Below are 17,050 nucleotides of genomic sequence, written 5' to 3'. Positions count from 1 at the left end.
AATAGCCACTAGATGAACGTTATAATTTGACAATAGATTGATGCAATACAATTTATGATGTGATGAGACAGATAATTAGTAGTATCTGTACCTATAAATAACCTTCCTTTAGAAAATACCGTTGGCATCCTCTTTACTTTAGTTAGTTGTAGTAGAAAGGGCCTAGCACACCCTGACTACAACTCTTAGCAAGGGATCAGTAGGAAAACCCATAGTGTAGGTAGGTGCATCACTTACACCTCACTAGAAAGCATGTCTACCCATGGAGAATCCTCAGAGACTCCCCTAGTGGTTAGTGACCCTCCACAGGTCCTTTCCAGATATGCAGCTCTCAGTTTCCAGGACATGAGACAATTGTGTACCTCCAGGAAATTGAAACAGGGTTCTAACCCTACCACTCCTTTTCTGTTAGGTCTCCTAGAGACATATGATGCTAGAAAGGCTTCTAACACAGATGGGAGCATGCCAGCCTTAGAAGGTACTCTTGGTGATCCAGACCTCCCTGAAACAGAGAATGTAGAGGAGGAGGAGCAGGAAGAAGGGGACACCTCTGGGGATGAGGCAGACAAAGGTCCTGAGGTAGTCAGCAGACTAACCAGGGCTAACTTAGACATGCATAGGGAAGGATCTGGGGGACCCCAAGTACTGACCCTGAGCAGGCCTAACTTTGGGGTTAGGAGAAATAGATCTCCTTCTAGGGACTCCAATAGATCTGTGCACTCTCATGCCTCTGCTCAGAGGAGAATGACTTCTCCCCAGAGGAGAATGACTTCCCCTCAGAGGAGAGAGCTTGAAGCAAAGATGAGGGAAGCTAATCTGAGGATCCAGAGGGAAGAACTTGCCCTTGCCAAGGAGAAGCTTGCCTTTGCTAGAGAGCAACAGTTGAGTGGGGTAGTCCCCACTGGTGGCAGCAATATCCCTAGGGATAGAGAAAGGGGTTTTGATACTAGAAACCAGAGTAAAATAGTGCTCTCCTATAAGACAGGAGATGATATCCACAAGTGGATAACTGCTTTGGAGAGAGCCTGCAAAGTACAGCAGGTACCCCAGAGTCAGTGGGCAGCTATATTGTGGCTCTCCTTTGAAGGTAAAGGAAGAGACAATCTCCTCACTGTTAGAGATGAGGATGTTAATGATTACCAAGTCTTGAAAACTGCTCTGATTGATGGGTTTGGCTTAACCACTGAACAGTACAGGTTAATGTTCAGAGACACCCAGAAAACTCAGGCTCAAGATTGGACTGACTTTGTTGATTGTGCCACTAAGGCTTTGGAAGGCTGGTTACTGGGAAGTAAGGTTACTGATTACACAGGATTGTATAATCTAATTATGAGAGAGCAAGTCTTAAATAATTGTCAGAACCAGTTATTACACCAGCTCCTGGTAGACACTGATCTGACCTCTCCACAAGAATTGGGTAAGAGGGCAGACAAATGGGTCAGAACCAGGATTAGGCCTAAGAACCAAGGTGGTGACCAAAAGAAGGAATCAATCAAGCCTCAAGAGAAGGGTGAGAATAAATCTACAGATCAAACCACATCAGGGCCCCAAAAATCCTCTGAAGGGGGTGGGTCCCAGAATCCTTCAAATACCCAGAAGAAACCTTATAGCCATACCTGCAAACAGGTAGGCCATTGGAAAACTGACAGCAGTTGCCCAAGGGCCAACAATAATAAGGAGAACATACCCCCAAGTAACACTTCCAAGCCTCCTGTTACTACTAGTAGTAATCCCCCAGGTGGTGGGAGTGCCCCCAAGAATTTGGGTGGATTTACTTTGGGAGTTCCTGGGGACTCTGGCCTAACCAGGTCCCCTAACTCAGATTCTCTTGTCTGTGAGACTGGCATGGGGTTTGCCAACTTCACTGATTGTCCCAACACTTTGGGCAAATACAGACAGGAGCCCCTCATCAATGGTTTGAAAGTTGAGGCCTATAGAGACACCGGGGCTAGCATCACCATGGTGACTGAGAGTCTAGTCCCCTCAAGGCAACTTACACCTGGTGCCAATTACCAGGTGACAAACATTGATGGAGTGCAGAAAAATCATCCCATGGCAGTGGTAAATCTCAGCTGGGGAGGTGTCACTGGCCCCAAGAGAGTGGCAGTGTCATCAAACTTGCCTGTAGATTGCCTACTGGGGAATGATTTAGAGATCTCAGCCTGGGCTGAGGTAGAGCAAGAAACCCATTCTAAAATGGTAAATCTTCCTGAACAGGTTAGGAGGGCTGTGCCAGGCTCAGCCCAATCTCAAACAGATTCCTTCCCTGAAAAGGCTAGCAGGGCTGTGATCGTAACAGCCCATACCCAAACTGAGTCCCTTCCTGAAAAGGTTGGTGGGGCTGTGATGGCCACAGCCCAAAGTCATACTGATTCCTGTGTTGTGAAGCCTGAAACTATGGATCACTCCACACAAACAGAGAGCATTGAGGAGGAAGAGCAATCTCCCTCCCACCAGACATTAGGAAAGAATCAGCCTCCTCAGGGAACTGATCTTACCCCTTGTGAAGAAACTGCCCCAGAGGTAGTCAGACCTAGCCTGGCAGAACCCCTGATGTCAGTGGATCCTTCCAAGGTGGGACCCAGTCTGGAGCAGGTAACCTGCCCCTCTCTACCCTGCCTCAGTCAGCCCAGGGCTGTGGAGGTCAGGGAGGCCAGTGGTGGACCCCAAAGGGCCCCCTGTCCAAAAGAACCCCCCCAATCAGCAGATTAAGGGCACTGAAGCTAGTAGTCCTAGCAAAGGGAAAATAAAACAAACTCCTGAGATTTCTCCCTTAAAATTAGTTAGGGACCTCCCACAGATGGACACTGTTGGGCACAGCCAAACCTGGGACCTAAGGGCCCGAAACCTGACCTGTCCCTCCAGTAAGCCAAACAGAGGGACCCAGCCTCCAGCTTTAGGTAGCCAGAGGTTGACCCTGGAGCTCAACACAACTCAGTCTTGGAAAGAAAGGCCTCTATGGTGGATAATGATTGGAGGAAGCTGAGCCCAAAATTAGTGGAGCCTCACTTCAGTACTCCATCTCAGCACCAGCCTTTTACTTTGCCAAAACACACCACAGGTAGAGATTCCCTATGGTGGAGACCCTCAGATACCCTTAGGGTGAGGGATTGCTTAGTGGACCATGAGATAGGAGGTAACCATGCTAGTGCTGGTACTTCCTCATTAAATGGCCACTCAGGCAATATAGGCTTAACTGGTCAAGGATAGCCTTATCTCCCTTCGTTGGGGGGGGGGGGGGTTATTTAGGAAGGTGGATACCGGACTATGGTTACCCCTAACTTTTTGCCTAGTGTTTTGCTGGTTTTTGACTTAGTTGGCCTGGGATCCTGCTATTCAGGACCCCAGGCTTCCTGCTCTCTCTGTAAAATGGACTCCATGTACCCTAGGTACATATCTAATTGGATACTGAGTCACCTTATCAGTCCCTGTACAGTGTACCTTAGGTATCCAGGGCATCGGTGTACCCAGGGCCTACCAGGGGCTGCAGCATGTATTATGCCACCCCTGGCTGGCCATCCAAATCTGACACAACTGGTTGCTAAGACAGCTGGGGCAAGGTGGTGTAATCATCCTTTGCTGTAGATATAGTATACCTCTATCTAACCCTAAAATGGACACATATCCTCCTATTAGTCACTCCTATGGTAGGCCTTACCAATCCTGAAGGCAGAGTGCTTGGAATTATGTGAGATGGTGCTCTGGCATGAGCTGAGCCCGTCTGCAGCTTGCGGAACCAAGTCCTAATAGCTGTTCCATGATAACGCTATATCATATACTCTTAAGTGCATTATCGACCTCGCGGTTGAATGCTAACTCTGGTATAACATTATCAAAACATGTCGAGTAAGGTGTCATACGAATTGGAATACTACCCCCTCGCCAATTCTGGCGACGGGGGTAGCATTCCACCCTTCTAGAGGGACACGACATGTATGTAACTGTGAACCCCGGTTAAAGTTAACTTGAGCCTTGGCATCAAAAAATGGATGCTGCCACCACAGACACAAGTCTGACCTCCTGCTGCTGGGAGTCCTTCCAGCGAGGGCGGCTTGGACAAAGGGTTTCCTGCCTTGGGAGGTGCTAGCACCACCCCAGACAGGGTTTTGTGTATTGGGCAGGATAGGCCTGAAAGGAATGAGACATGCCTGGGGCACACAAGGTGCCCTGGGCATACACCGGTTCAAACTAGTTGCTGGGGCATCCCTGCCCCAGCTCTGGCGGGAAACCGGACGAAGGATAGGGGGTGTAACCACCCCCCTTCCTGGTCCCACCCAGGGGAGGGACCTAGTCAGTAGTGCAGCCCCCTTTAGCAGGATAAAGGTAGGAGCTGGTCCCATTCCAAATTAGATTAATCCTGAACTACTCTACAAGAAGAAAGTCTGGACTTCGACGTTCTGCTCCACAGAAGACTGAAGAATCTCCCTTGTGGGCAAGGAGTGTCCACCCTGCAACTGCAGGCACCATCAAGCATCCAGCGGCTTCACTTTGTCATCTTCCCTCGAGGATCCAGACTTCAGAGCCCGACGAGACCCAGATTCCCAGACCTCTCCGACCTCAACCCACATCTGCAGCAAAGCTGCACTTCGCTTCCAGCACGACTCCCGAGGTAAACTCGACTAAGTGCTTTGGGGACTGAGAAGCCCCAGCCCCGAGCAGCCCCTGCACGGAAGATCAGCCCTCCAGCATCCACGAGATCTGCGTGGGGCCCTTCTGCTTGTTTGCTGCTCGACGCGTTGTCTGGTCACTTGTCGGCTGGCTAGTGGCCTCCTAGACGACGAACCTTTGAATCTTTGCTGCTGGTCTGGTTGCTCCAGACTGGCCCTTGCTCCCTTCCAAAAGAGGGGCACCCCAGACTCTCCTAGTCCGCACCAGACGCTTTCTCCACTCACAGTGTGGGTTGCCTTTGCCAAGGCCTGTTGACGCCGATTCCGGATCCAACACCGCTGACAGCGAGAGCCTGCGTGGGACAGCTCGTGCCTCCATCCTGGTCGTCGAAGACACCTCCTTGTCCACGTGGCTGCAGGGTCAAGCGTCCACTCTTCACCTGATCGCGACGTCGACATCTGGTTCCTTCCTGGTTCCACTCCAGTCACTGGCTAGTGACTGTGAACATTGTCCCCTCTGCTTTCAGGTCTCCTTCTTCACCGATCCACCCTTGGATCGCACCGGACATCTTCCTCCTGGTCGCCTGCAGCATCTTTTCTTTCAGGCTCCATAGACTTCAACGCGAGAACCCGACGCACTTTGACACCTGTGCACCCGCAGTCCGTGGGTGAGGTAACAAGAGCATTTCGGTGCTCAAAGGTAGTTCAACTGTCCTAGTGTCCAATTCCACAGTCGTTTTAGTCCTATCTAGTCAGGATTGTCCGTACTCACCTTTTACTTGAACTGAACTGTACTGTCCATAGACGTTGTTACGCATTGTAATTTTGTGCAACTTGTCGTATTTTTCTTAAGAGATTGTCATGTGCTTAGCCATCTGACCTCATAAAGAGTTCAGAGGTGTTGTTATTAATAAATATACTGTTTATTTTCATAACAACCTGTGTGGTGTCCTTTCATCTGGTATTCAAGGGGTTATATTGTGGTAAAACAGCTGGCTTCACATGCCAAAAGAGTTTAGCCTAAGACTGCTTTGTCCATGCTACCATTAGGATAGCTGGTCTATAAGGTTGACTTACAACCAATCACCATAAGGGTTGTTTGGACTGATACAAGGTGGTCACTAGAACTAGTGAACATCATATCAGGCCAACTTCTCACACTCCCTACCTCTTATCTCTCCGTGCTCGTGGTCTGACCACTTCATTATTACGTTCTCCCTGGCCTTTTCCCCCAATACCAGCCAAACATCTACGGAGAACCTCCTGGCCAGGAACTGGAACAGGGCCGATCTTGATAAATTTTGCTCCTTACTCAGCACCTCTTCCCCCGTCGAACAGGACTCCCTGAACACCCAGGCTACCAGCGTGAGGCATTGGCTTGATTCAGCTAGTAATATTGTGGCGCCATTTAGACGCCTTAAATTAAAGCGCCCCCACGACGGCCAGAGATGGTTCTCGGATGAATTAAAAACTAAAAAACTTACACTTAGATGGGCCGTACGTAGCTGGAGGCGTAATTACACCCCAGAGGAAAAAGTGCTATTCATGGCTCAGCTTAAAGATTATAAACTGTCCATCCGCCACGCTAAAACCTTGTACTTTTCCAAGAGGATTACTGACTCCGCTTCCAAGGCAAAAGATATTTTTTCCATAGTGGAAGAACTTTCTCACCCTGATAGAGTTACTAATAAACTCCCTCCTTCCCAAGAATTATGTGACTCCCTTAATTCCTTTTTTGTGGAAAAAATTGCAAAAATCAAAGAGAGTATTCCCCGTCGCACACCATCCTCTACACTCACAGTTGCCCCAACATTTGACATTAGCAACTCTCACACAGTGGACCAGCTACCCCCGATTTCTGAGGAGGAATTACTTGCCTTACTAAAAAAGGTGGGCTCTGGCTCACCTACGGATTGCTGCCCCCCCCCCATATTCTACGTGAGGCTTTTACTGCTTGTCCCAAACCCCCCCTGGCACTTCTTAATAAATCCCTCTGGCTTGGCCTGGTCCCTGATTCCTGTAAAAAACAGCCGAAGTGATACCCATTTTAAAGAAACCTACTGCGGACCCCTCTCTTATGAGCAATTTCCGTCCCATCTCCATGCTCCCCTACCTCAGTAAAGTACTAGAGACCCATGTCACCAACTTCTTGAGCTCGTTCATTGAACGCACCCAGTTTCTCGACCCTCGTCAGGCTGGGTTCAGACCGGCCCATTCGACTGAGTCAGTCATCTTGTCAGTGATGGAGGAGTTGAGGAGAGGGATCAACCAGGCATTGGTGCTCCTGGATTTGTCGGCTGCCTTCGACACGGTCGACCATGATATTTTGGTCGACCGTGTCGGCGACGTCGGCGTCCGGCTCTTGGTTGGATTCGCTCGTTTCTGAGCAACCGTCATCAGGCTGTGCGTCTTTCCGACTTCTCAGCGGATAAAGTCAAGCTGTCATGTGGCGTCCCCCAAGGGTCCTCCCTTTCCCCCCTTCTTTTCAATCTATACCCGACTCCCCTTATTCGGGTTCTGCGGGGGTGCAATGTCACTGCATTCAACTACGCTGATGACATCCAACTGGTCTTTGATATTGACTCCTCCGAACAATCTATTTATAATTTCCAGTCTATCTTATGTCTCATCAGTAATTGGATGGAAGACAACCACCTAAAGCTTAACCCCGACAAGACCGAGTTGGTCTTGTTCGGAGGTACTTCCAATCCCTGGAACTCTAATTTTTGGCCTCCTGGCTTTGGTTCCCCTCCTTGCCCTGTCAATCCAGTAAAAAGCTTAGGAGTTATCATTATTAAGGACCTCTCCATGAAGCCTCAGATTAGCGCCGTGGTATCCTCCTGTTTTTTTCATCTTCGGAAAATCCGGAAGATCTCTCGATTTTTAACCACGGAGGCCCTGACCCTGGCTTTGTTGGCCCTGGTAGTCTCTAGGATGATTATGCCAACTCCCTCTATGTTGGCATCCCGGCGTACCAGCTGAATCGTCTTCAGCTGGTGCAAAATCAGGCCGCAAGACTAGTCTTCCATCAGCCCAGACACTTCCATGTTCGTCCCTTACTCAAATCCCTTCATTGGCTTCCAGTGGCCAAACGCAGTGAATTTAAACTTGATTGCATTATTTTTAAAGGTCCTGTTTTTATATCCTCTCTTCTCCATCATTACTCTCCCTCGTGTCATCTCCGCTCTTCTCACCTGGCCCTTCTCACTACCCCCACATTTAACCGTAAAAAACACGGTGGACTCAGATTTTCTTTTCTTGCCCCGTCTCGGTGGAATGCACTGCCCCTGGAGCTGAGACTCACTCCTTCTTATCCCCACTTTAGATCCCTTCTGAAAACTTTATTGTTTTGTCAAGCCCATGCATAAACATTTCCATTTCTGATCCTTCTTAAACATACTAGACTGTCTTAATGTGTTGCTCACCCTGTGCTCACAGCGCCATGAAACCGCTTGGTGTAAGTGCGCTATAAAAGTACTTTTAACATAACATAACATAACACCATGGAGTCCAACGGTGCCGATACCAACTGCTGGAAAATGTCTGGATCCAGTCTGGCACATTATTTCATTTACTTAGCCATATTTGTGAGGTACAACCTCTCAACTACGCATAACCTTTGATTGTAGATGCCTACCTAAAAGTAGGATAAGCTGTATTATGTTATGTTATGTTATGTTATTAATATTTGTACAGCGCAACAGCTGCCCCAGCAAAGGGGCGTCCTGGCGCTATGAGAAGGCAAACACAACACAACATCAGTCTGGCGCAGAGAAGAACCTAAATTTAGACAAACAATAAGGTTTTGATAGCGCGTCTAAACTGAAGAAGGTCATCAATTGCCCGACTATAGCGTCATATTATCAAACCCTTTTTAATGTACATGCTGTTTTGGAGACGCTGGCATAGAAATTAAATGGGCATATATTTCCTTCTCGATTCAACCGATGATGCCTATTAATGCTCATTTATTTCACTTATATTGCCTACATGAAGAATGCCAAAACCTGAAGTCCTTCAATCACTGCAAAAAATTTACATTTAGGTATTTAAGCATAAATATCTTGATATGCAGGAGACAAACGCATCTCGAAAATCTTTACACAAAAACATCACTGACATCTTCACACAAAAGCCCAACACTTAAAAGATAACAATACGTAATTTGAAACCTCTCCTACTACTATAGAGTACCTTCTGAGCTGCTGGTGGTATCCAATTCAGACGTAGAGGAATTAGAGGGAAATGAGGGCCCAGCCGGAAGATGTTCGGATCCAGATTCTGGAGGGGTGGGCAGCTGGAGATGAGAGGAGCCCATAGAGCTCTGACTTAAGGTGGTCATGGAACGATCCTCTGTTGGTGTGACAGAGTAAAAATAAAATAAAGGCATGAACCAGATGTGAATTTAACATGTTTTGCAGCATGTATACAAGTCTTTTTGAAAGCTGCTTCAAGATTGCTCAGTAAAATGTGAACTAAATCAGCCACTGCGCAGTCTGTCTAGGGACCAAAATGTAGCAATGTAGAAAAGTTGAGACAAAAAGCAGATCATTAAATAACTACAGGTAAAGAAATAAAACAAAAGCACCACTGTCCAAACGTGGGGCATGCGTTCACGATGAAGAGCTTCCTAACACACTGGCTGTACAGTGGCATATTACTTGAAAATATATACAGCATCAGCTAATCCATCATATTTCTACTTACCTCGACTAATGTGTGTAGTAATGCATAACAGGCAGCAAACAAAATATCCAACAACCAGGAAATACATGAAGCATAATAGGTCACCCTATTCCCAAAGTGCTTATTCCAAAATGAAGGACAAGCAGCTACATCAATGCACCAATAAGTTACCATATCAATAGATAAGATTTATTTGTAAGCATCTTGAAACCAAAATATCCTGAATGAAATACCTTTGTTCCATTTAAATATTCACTTAAAAGAATCACTGCCAATATCAAACAAGGATGCCTTATGTGTATAAATGACTTCACTTTCACAACACAGCCTGCATGTGGTGGTGTCACAAAGAGAAAATACATTTAGTTTCCATAGCGTTTAACATACATTTTTTCAATATGCTTAGTAAAGGGAGAAATCCATTCATCAGTATGTGGGTCTGTGGGTCGTGGTACAATTTGTCCCTATACAGTTAATTATAAAACTTAAAAAGTAATATAGCTCTTGAAATAACAAAACTTACAGGGCAGCCTCAACCTTGACTATGAGTGGCCTAAGACTGTCCCCAATCTTTCCAGGACCAGCGTGTTCCTGACCTTTCTGAAAATGCCAAGGGGCCAAAATAGTTGAATATGTGGTTTCCCGCAAGACTTGTCGAACAGTTTGATTGTCATCTGTTAGTTTGCTTAAAACTGGTAAACCTCCACTCGTTAAAATAACTGTCTATGGATAAAAATCAGTTATGTCTATATCTGCTGATGTGGTAGGTGAATCAAGTGAGAATTGTCATGCCCAGGAGCACTGCGTACCATACATTCCTGGACCAGTTTGAGGCTATTTAGTTGACTTGAGTCTGGTTGGCTCGGATCTTCCTCAAAATTTCAAGTAAGAGAGGCAGTGGCGGGAATGCGTACTGGAGGCCCAAGTCCAAATGCAGTCAGAATGGGATTCTAGGTGGCAATCAAGGAGGGACCTCCAGTGCGCAGTTTTGGCACTGCACTTTCTCAATCTGTGGCGACCAAATCTAACCAGGACAGGCTCCAGTAATCAAAAAACATTAAATTGCCACTTCAGGATGGAGATGCTATTTGTGCTCTTCCAGCCAAACTCTGCTCAGCTTGTCTGCTCTGGCATTCAGAAATCCTGTTGGACAGTTGGCTACCAGAAAGATGTACTGCTGATCCAGCCACCCACAGAGACATAAAGACTTAAAGTAGAGGACCCCCTCGACTGTGCTAGTTGCAGGACCACATGGTAGCTGTGTTATCAGTGAGGAGCTGCATCAGCATCTCCGTGATGGATGAGAAGAAGGTTTTCAGGATCAGATGTATTACCCAAAGCTCAAGAAGACTGTTGGAGCTGGTTTTTAAAACAGAGAACAGACACCTCTGCTTTCTACCTCCTCGCTAGTGATTCCCCTTTCCACATCATCCTCAAAACACAGCAGTGATTCATCTGTCACAAGGAAGGAAGGTAAAGAAGGGAGCGGGCCCGCTGTTAGTCAGGTTGGTGTCCGCCAGCTACCACTGCGTATCCTAATCGGTCTCCATCGACATCGTGATGGAGTCAGAGGCATCCCTGATGCTGGGTCCAATGGGATCGGAAATTCCATTGCAGGACCCACATGTGCCACCTGGCGTTTGGTAATGAGAAAAATGCACAAAAGCAGGAGCCCAAGATGACTCAGAGTCATCCTCTCAGAAACCCAGGATTGATCTTGATGGGAATCCTACTGGGATTTTCCCAGTGTTTCTGTGGTGGAGTAAAGACCTTGAATATGGTATCCAGAATTGTCCCAATGAATGGGCGCCTCTGTGAGGAGTTCAGGTTGGACTTCAGCTCCTTGATGGTGAAACCCAACAATGTCAGGAGTTCGGTCATTGTCCATAGGGGGTCAGTGACTTACTGTGGCGATCCCATCATTAGCAGCATTTCGTTGAAGTACAGTAATATATGTACTCCCAGCTTCCAAAAATGAGCAGCAAGCACCACCATCACTTTTGTGAACACCTGAGGTAAGGTAAGGCTGAAGGGGTGCACGGTGAACTGATAGTGTTACTGGCCCACCATGATCCAGACCTTAATGCCTGTGGAACTGCAAGAATGGTATATGGAAATCAGAGTCCGGCAAGTTCAAGAACGTCATCCAATGCCCTGGGTCCAGAGCTGACAGAATCTAAGATGGAACGGTTCAGGATGCTTGCTCTATCAGCAGAAAGGCATTTAATGGAAAGAAATCCAAAATAGAACTGAGAGGCCTCTGTTGTATTTTAGGATGAGGAAGAAAAGAAAACTGATGTATGGTACTCTTGGAGAACATACAGTAGCCTTCCTGATTCAGGATTGGGGAATGTTCTTCTGGATGCTGTCTGGTGAGGGAGGAGGATGAGGTGGGGAGTAGGTGAATGGCGGGGCTTTGCACTTTTCCATAAGAAGACTCACCTGTCTGACATGATGGTACTCTAGCCATTGACAAAATGTAGTTATCCTGCCTCTTACCAGCCAGATATTAGTCTGGAAGGGGAAGCTAAATCGAGCTGGTAGCGGCTGCAGCAGGGAGGAACAACTTAAGGACTGCTGTACCTTCTGACTGTAGCAGTTTCTGGGAGTGTCACAGCTTCAAAAGGACTGAGTTGGATGATGATGTACATTTTGACAGGCCCAAGCGTGGTCTGTAAGCTAGTCCGCTGCAATAGCTTCTGTATTTTTCATATTGGTGGGGAAATTGTTAAGAAGCTGGGTCAATAGTCCCAAAGCCTGTGCTGTAGCACAAATTTCCTTGAAACATTCTAGCACTGAACCGCTCTGCCAAAAGAGTTGGTGGTATACAGTCCACATCTAATGGTGAACTTAGCAGTACCCCTCCTGTCAGCAACAGCCTGGGCAAGCATGGCTCGGGCCTCCTACGGAACCGCTGGCAGCACGAGCGAAACTGTATCCCACAAAACATGGGATTAGCACCCCAAAAGGCATGCAATGTTCACAGATCGCAATGCCCGGCTGGTGGAAGAAAATATTTTCTTACCCAAGTTGTCCAGCCTCTTGGATTCCCAATCCGGTGGTGTGGTTGGGAATCTGGGGTGTGGTTGGGAATCTGGGGTATGGTGTTCTGTGAGGAAGTTGGGGGTGCCTGGAGCGGGCGGGAGTGATCGAGCCTGAAGGAAGGCGCCAGAGACTACGTCTGATCAAAATGAACTTTATTGCTCAAATAAATTGGCTTCCTGCATTTCGTCAGTGTTTAACTGAAAGAATGTCCCAAAAGAAGTAAACTGTCGAGGTTTTAAACACACTGAGGGGGAAGTGTTCTTCACAGGTTGGGGTTCCGTCAGTTCTTGCCCTGCCAGTGGACAGGCATGGAGGCTTGACTTCCCGTAGGTTTCCCCAAAAGAAAAGAATAACAAAAATTTCAGTATGGAGTTCTCGTCCTTCACGATGGGGAGGGGTGTGAGGGAACACACTTGTGTACTCAGCGCAGTTTAATCAGCGGGAGACGGTGAGGAGTGAAAGTGAGGGGGGGAGAATTTATGTACAGTATTCACAGGGTGTCGGCAAGACGAATGCGACTCTACCCCTCAGGTTTCTCGCGCCTCCCGACCCAGCCGCTGAGCCGCTCATGTACCTGAGCCAGCCACGCTACTCCTTGGGTGTGGCTCGACTGAGCGCGTCCTCAGTGGCCTCCTGGCTTTTCCGGTCGGTCTTCTCTCTCTCCGCCTCCTTCTTCGCTGGATGTTCCCTCCGGTACTGTTGACTCTTCTCCGCAGACTTCAGTCTTCGCTTCATCGCTCTCCTTCGTCTCTTTCGCGTCTCTGGTGTCGGTGCACACCCAACACCTGGCAGTCCTTCTCCCTTATTGGTCTCCAGGCTACGACGTCATCCCATGGGGAGGGACTTCCTGTCGATACGTCGTCGTAGTTAAAGGAGCCCTTATTGCTTGGTCCGGGAGTAGGTAGCCAGTCGTCCTGTTGAGGGGAAAGCATAGGGGACATGACGTTATATGGTTCCTACCAGTCACCCGACAATCCAGAGGTATTTCCGTTGACACCGTGACACTCTTTCTCCCCTGGATTCTCCCGTTTGGGGAGGGGAAAGATCCGTGACAGATAGTCCGCACTTCCATTATCAACCCCTTTCCGGTGTTTAACAGAAAAAGAAACGGGCTGGAGAGAGAGAGGAACCAACGGAATACCCTGGGATTATTATTGATGTCATGGCTCATACACTGTAGTGGTGCATGATCTGTATATAGGGTGAAATGATGACCTTCTAGATAATATCGCAGTTTGTCTATAGGCCTAGCATTCAATGGTGGGATATTTCATTTCCCTTGGGAATAATTTGCGGCTAATATCCACTATCGGATGTTCTACGCCCTCTGGTGATGTCTGGGACAATACCGCTCCTATCCCGTAGTTAGAGGCATCCGTGTGCAGGATGAAGGGCTTCGTGAAGTCAGGGGAGGACAACACCGGGCTAGTGGTAATGATGTCTTTTAAGTACTGGAATGCTTCTAACATTGGTTGTGACGGATGTAGTAGGACTTGTGGTTTTACCTCCTTTCTAAGTGTATCGGTCAACAGGGCGGCCACCTCTGAAAATCTTGGTATGAATCGCCTGTAATATCCGATTAAGCCAAGGATAGCTCTCATGTCTCTTTTGGTGGAGGGGAAGGGAGTATCAGTAATGGCCCGAACCTTCTATTCTTGAGGGGTGATTAGGCCATGTCCCAAGACGTACCCAAGATATTTAACTTTCTGAAAAGCCATTCAGGATTTCTTTACGTTAATGTGTAGTCCTGCTGTTTGCAGGGCTAGCAATATCGTGCATAGATGTTTCAGGTGGGATTTCCAGTCTGGACTGAATACCACAATGTCATCTGAATATGCCGATGAAAAGGCGTGATGGTCCTGGAGAACAGCATTCATGAGACGTTGAAAGGTGGCTGGAGCTCCGTGTAGCCCGAACGAGAGTACAGTAAATTCGTATAGGCCGTCTGGTGTGGCAAAGGCGTTTTTTTCCTGTCTTCCTCCTGCAAGAGCACCTGCCAGTATCCTTTCGTCAGGTCTATAGTTGTAATGTAGGAAGCTTCTCCCAGCTTCTCGATTAGCTTGTCGATTCGAGGGATAGGGTATGCATCAAAGGCTGAGATGTCTTTGAGAGCTTGGAAGTCCATGCAGAAACGGGTGCTTCCGTCAGGCTACGGGACCATCACAATTGGAGAGGACCACTCGTCTTTGACGGTCTTATAAGCCCAAACGTAGCATCTCCTGTACTTCCTTTTGTATGGCTTTTCTCTTTTAGCAGCAGGTATTCGGTATGGACGTTGTTTTATTACTTTCCCTGGTGGTGTTTCTATATGATGCTCGGCCAGATGTGTTTTCCCTGGTAGGTCAGAAAATATTGAGGAAAAAGGGGACAAGACTGCTTGTAGTTCCTCCTTTTCAAGTGGTGTGAGCTCGTCATTGATCACTAACTGTTTCAGGGTACTGGGAGTACTAGACAAGGTGGATGCTGTCAAAGTGGCGCTCTTTGGGGGAGGACCGTTCCATTTCTTTAGCAGGTTTAAGTGGAACACCTGGGTACGGTGGGGTGTTATCTGCAGTTTATAGGTTGTTTTCCCGATGACAGACACAACTTTGTATGGGCCTTTCCACTCCGCTTTAAATTTTTGCGAAGCTATTGGGAGAAGTACTAAAGCCCAGTCGTTCACGTTCAGTGTTCTTCATTTTTTTCGTCGGTTGTAGTAGTAGGCTTGTCTTTCCTGTCTCCTCATGAGTTTGAATAGGCGAGGTCACGTAGCTTCCCTATTTTTGCCTTTAACCCCTTGGGTATAGTCCAACATTCCTTTGGTCTTCAACGCCTCCTCTTTCTCCCAAACTTCTTTTGTCATCTCTAGGAGGCTCCTTGGTTGTCTGCCATACAACAGTTCGAATGCAGAACAGCCCAAGCTGCTTTGCACTTGGCTTCTTATTACATACAGGGCTAAGGGTAATAACTGGTCCCACTCTTTGCCATTAACTTCTAGCATCTTTTTTAAGGTTGTCTTCAGTATCCTGTTGTATCGCTCCACGAGTCCATCCGTCTGGGGGTGGTAGACGGCGGTCTGAATGTGGCGTAGATCCAGGAGTTTACATACTTCCTTCATTAACCGTAAGACAAAAGCGGTCCCCTGGTCTGTTAATATTTCCTTGGAGAACCCCACTCTCGAAAACAACTGCAGAAATCTGTCGGCTATGTTGCAAGTGGTAGTGGTCCGGAGGGGGTGTGCCTCAGGAAAACGGGTAGCATAATCTACGATTACTAGGACGTAGACATTTCCTTTTTTGCGTGCGGGGTAAGGGTCCTATTAGGGTCCTATTAGGTCCATCCCTACTCGCTCAAATGGGGTGCCTATCATGGGTAAAGGTTGTAGGGGCACTGCCGGGGGACGGTGAGTGTCTCTTCTCTGACAAATAGTACATGTCTGGCAATAGGAATTGATATCCTTATAAACTCCTGGCCAAAAGAAATGCCTTAGGACATTCTGTGTTTTTTTTTTGCCCTGATGTGCCCAGATGTGAGGTGTGAGTGAGAGAAAAACATATTTGGTCCCTAAAAGATACAGTTGCTGTGGATCAGTTGGAGTAGCCTGGCGATAAAGCAAGCCTTCTTTAATAAGGAACCTTGGGTTCGTGTAGGGGGGCTCGTGTGGTGTGCTATGGGCCTGTTCCCATGCATTGTATAGGGTGGTATCATTGGCTTGGGCGAACTTGAAGCTGCGGTCCAAAAGCCATGGTGCAGGGGTTGCTAGAGCGGGGCTTAACGTACAGAGTCTTTGGCCAATGGTTCACCTTCCCCTCTGTAGACTGTAGGACACTTCTAAACAGGTTAAGAAATTCAGGGGATTATATCCTGATACCGGCGGCACTGTTCCCCTCGATTGGAGAGATTAGACACTTAGCCCGGGGTGTATCGGACCATTCCCCTATTTGGTTTCATTTTAATCTTAGCATCGGGGCTGAAGGGAGGGTGACTCCGATTAACCCCTGGTATCTTCTTAACCCTAAGACTCGCACTGAATTGATTAAATCATTTGATTTGTATTTTACTGAGAATGCTGGTTCTGTAACCTCGCCTGTCTCGTTGTGAGAAGCTTTTAAGACTATGATCAGGGGACAGGCATTGTCTTTGGTGGGGTGTGCCAAGAAATGTAAGAATGAGGCAATTGTTCGGCGCGAGACTGAAATCACAGACCTGGAGACTGCATTGGAGCGGTGGGTGTCTCGAGAAGCATTACACGTCCTCCGCCTTAAACAATTAGAATATAAAACTTTGGTTACTGATGCGGCAAAGACGATGAGTAGGGAACAACAGGGACGGCTATATGATGTGGGTGATAAAGCAGGAAAATTGATTGCATGGCTGGATAGAAGGGAGAGAGCGAATCGTGTGGTTCCGGTGATTGAGACATGCGGTGGAGTGCGTGTAACGGACCCTGTTGAAATTGTTGAATGCTTTGCTGATTATTTTCGAGAGGTCTATACATCAGTCTCCGACAGGCCCGAGGAGGATTCGCAATTGTTGCTTCGGGATATAGCACTTCCATGTTTGTCAGAATCGGATCGGGACTGTTTGGATGCCACGCCCTCGGTGGATGAGGTGGCTCTCGCGCTACGCTCCCTTCGTTCCGGCAAGGCGCTGGGTCCCAATGGCCTTCCTGTTGAACTGTATAAGTTATGCCCCGATACCCTAGCTCCCTATCTCCGCGATATGTTTTTGGC

At 47.6% G+C, this 17,050-nt stretch overlaps 1 protein-coding gene across 5 annotated transcripts in view; it reads right to left on the bottom strand.

Moving 5' to 3' along the window:
* Positions 1-17,050, bottom strand: part of PIKFYVE (phosphoinositide kinase, FYVE-type zinc finger containing) — a 2,266,845-nt gene that overhangs the window by 826,544 nt on the left and 1,423,251 nt on the right. For all 5 annotated transcript variants that reach the window (XM_078680343.1, XM_078680347.1, XM_078680342.1 and 2 more), the window contains one exon: positions 8,802-8,960. In XM_078680343.1, the coding sequence (XP_078536469.1) occupies positions 8,802-8,960 (159 nt within the window). The remainder of the gene's footprint in view (positions 1-8,801; positions 8,961-17,050) is intronic.

The sequence above is a fragment of the Lissotriton helveticus genome, chromosome 3_1 (genome assembly GCF_964261635.1).
Source record: "Lissotriton helveticus chromosome 3_1, aLisHel1.1, whole genome shotgun sequence".
NCBI lineage: Eukaryota > Metazoa > Chordata > Amphibia > Caudata > Salamandridae > Lissotriton > Lissotriton helveticus.
This window is presented reverse-complemented; position numbering and strand designations above follow the sequence as displayed.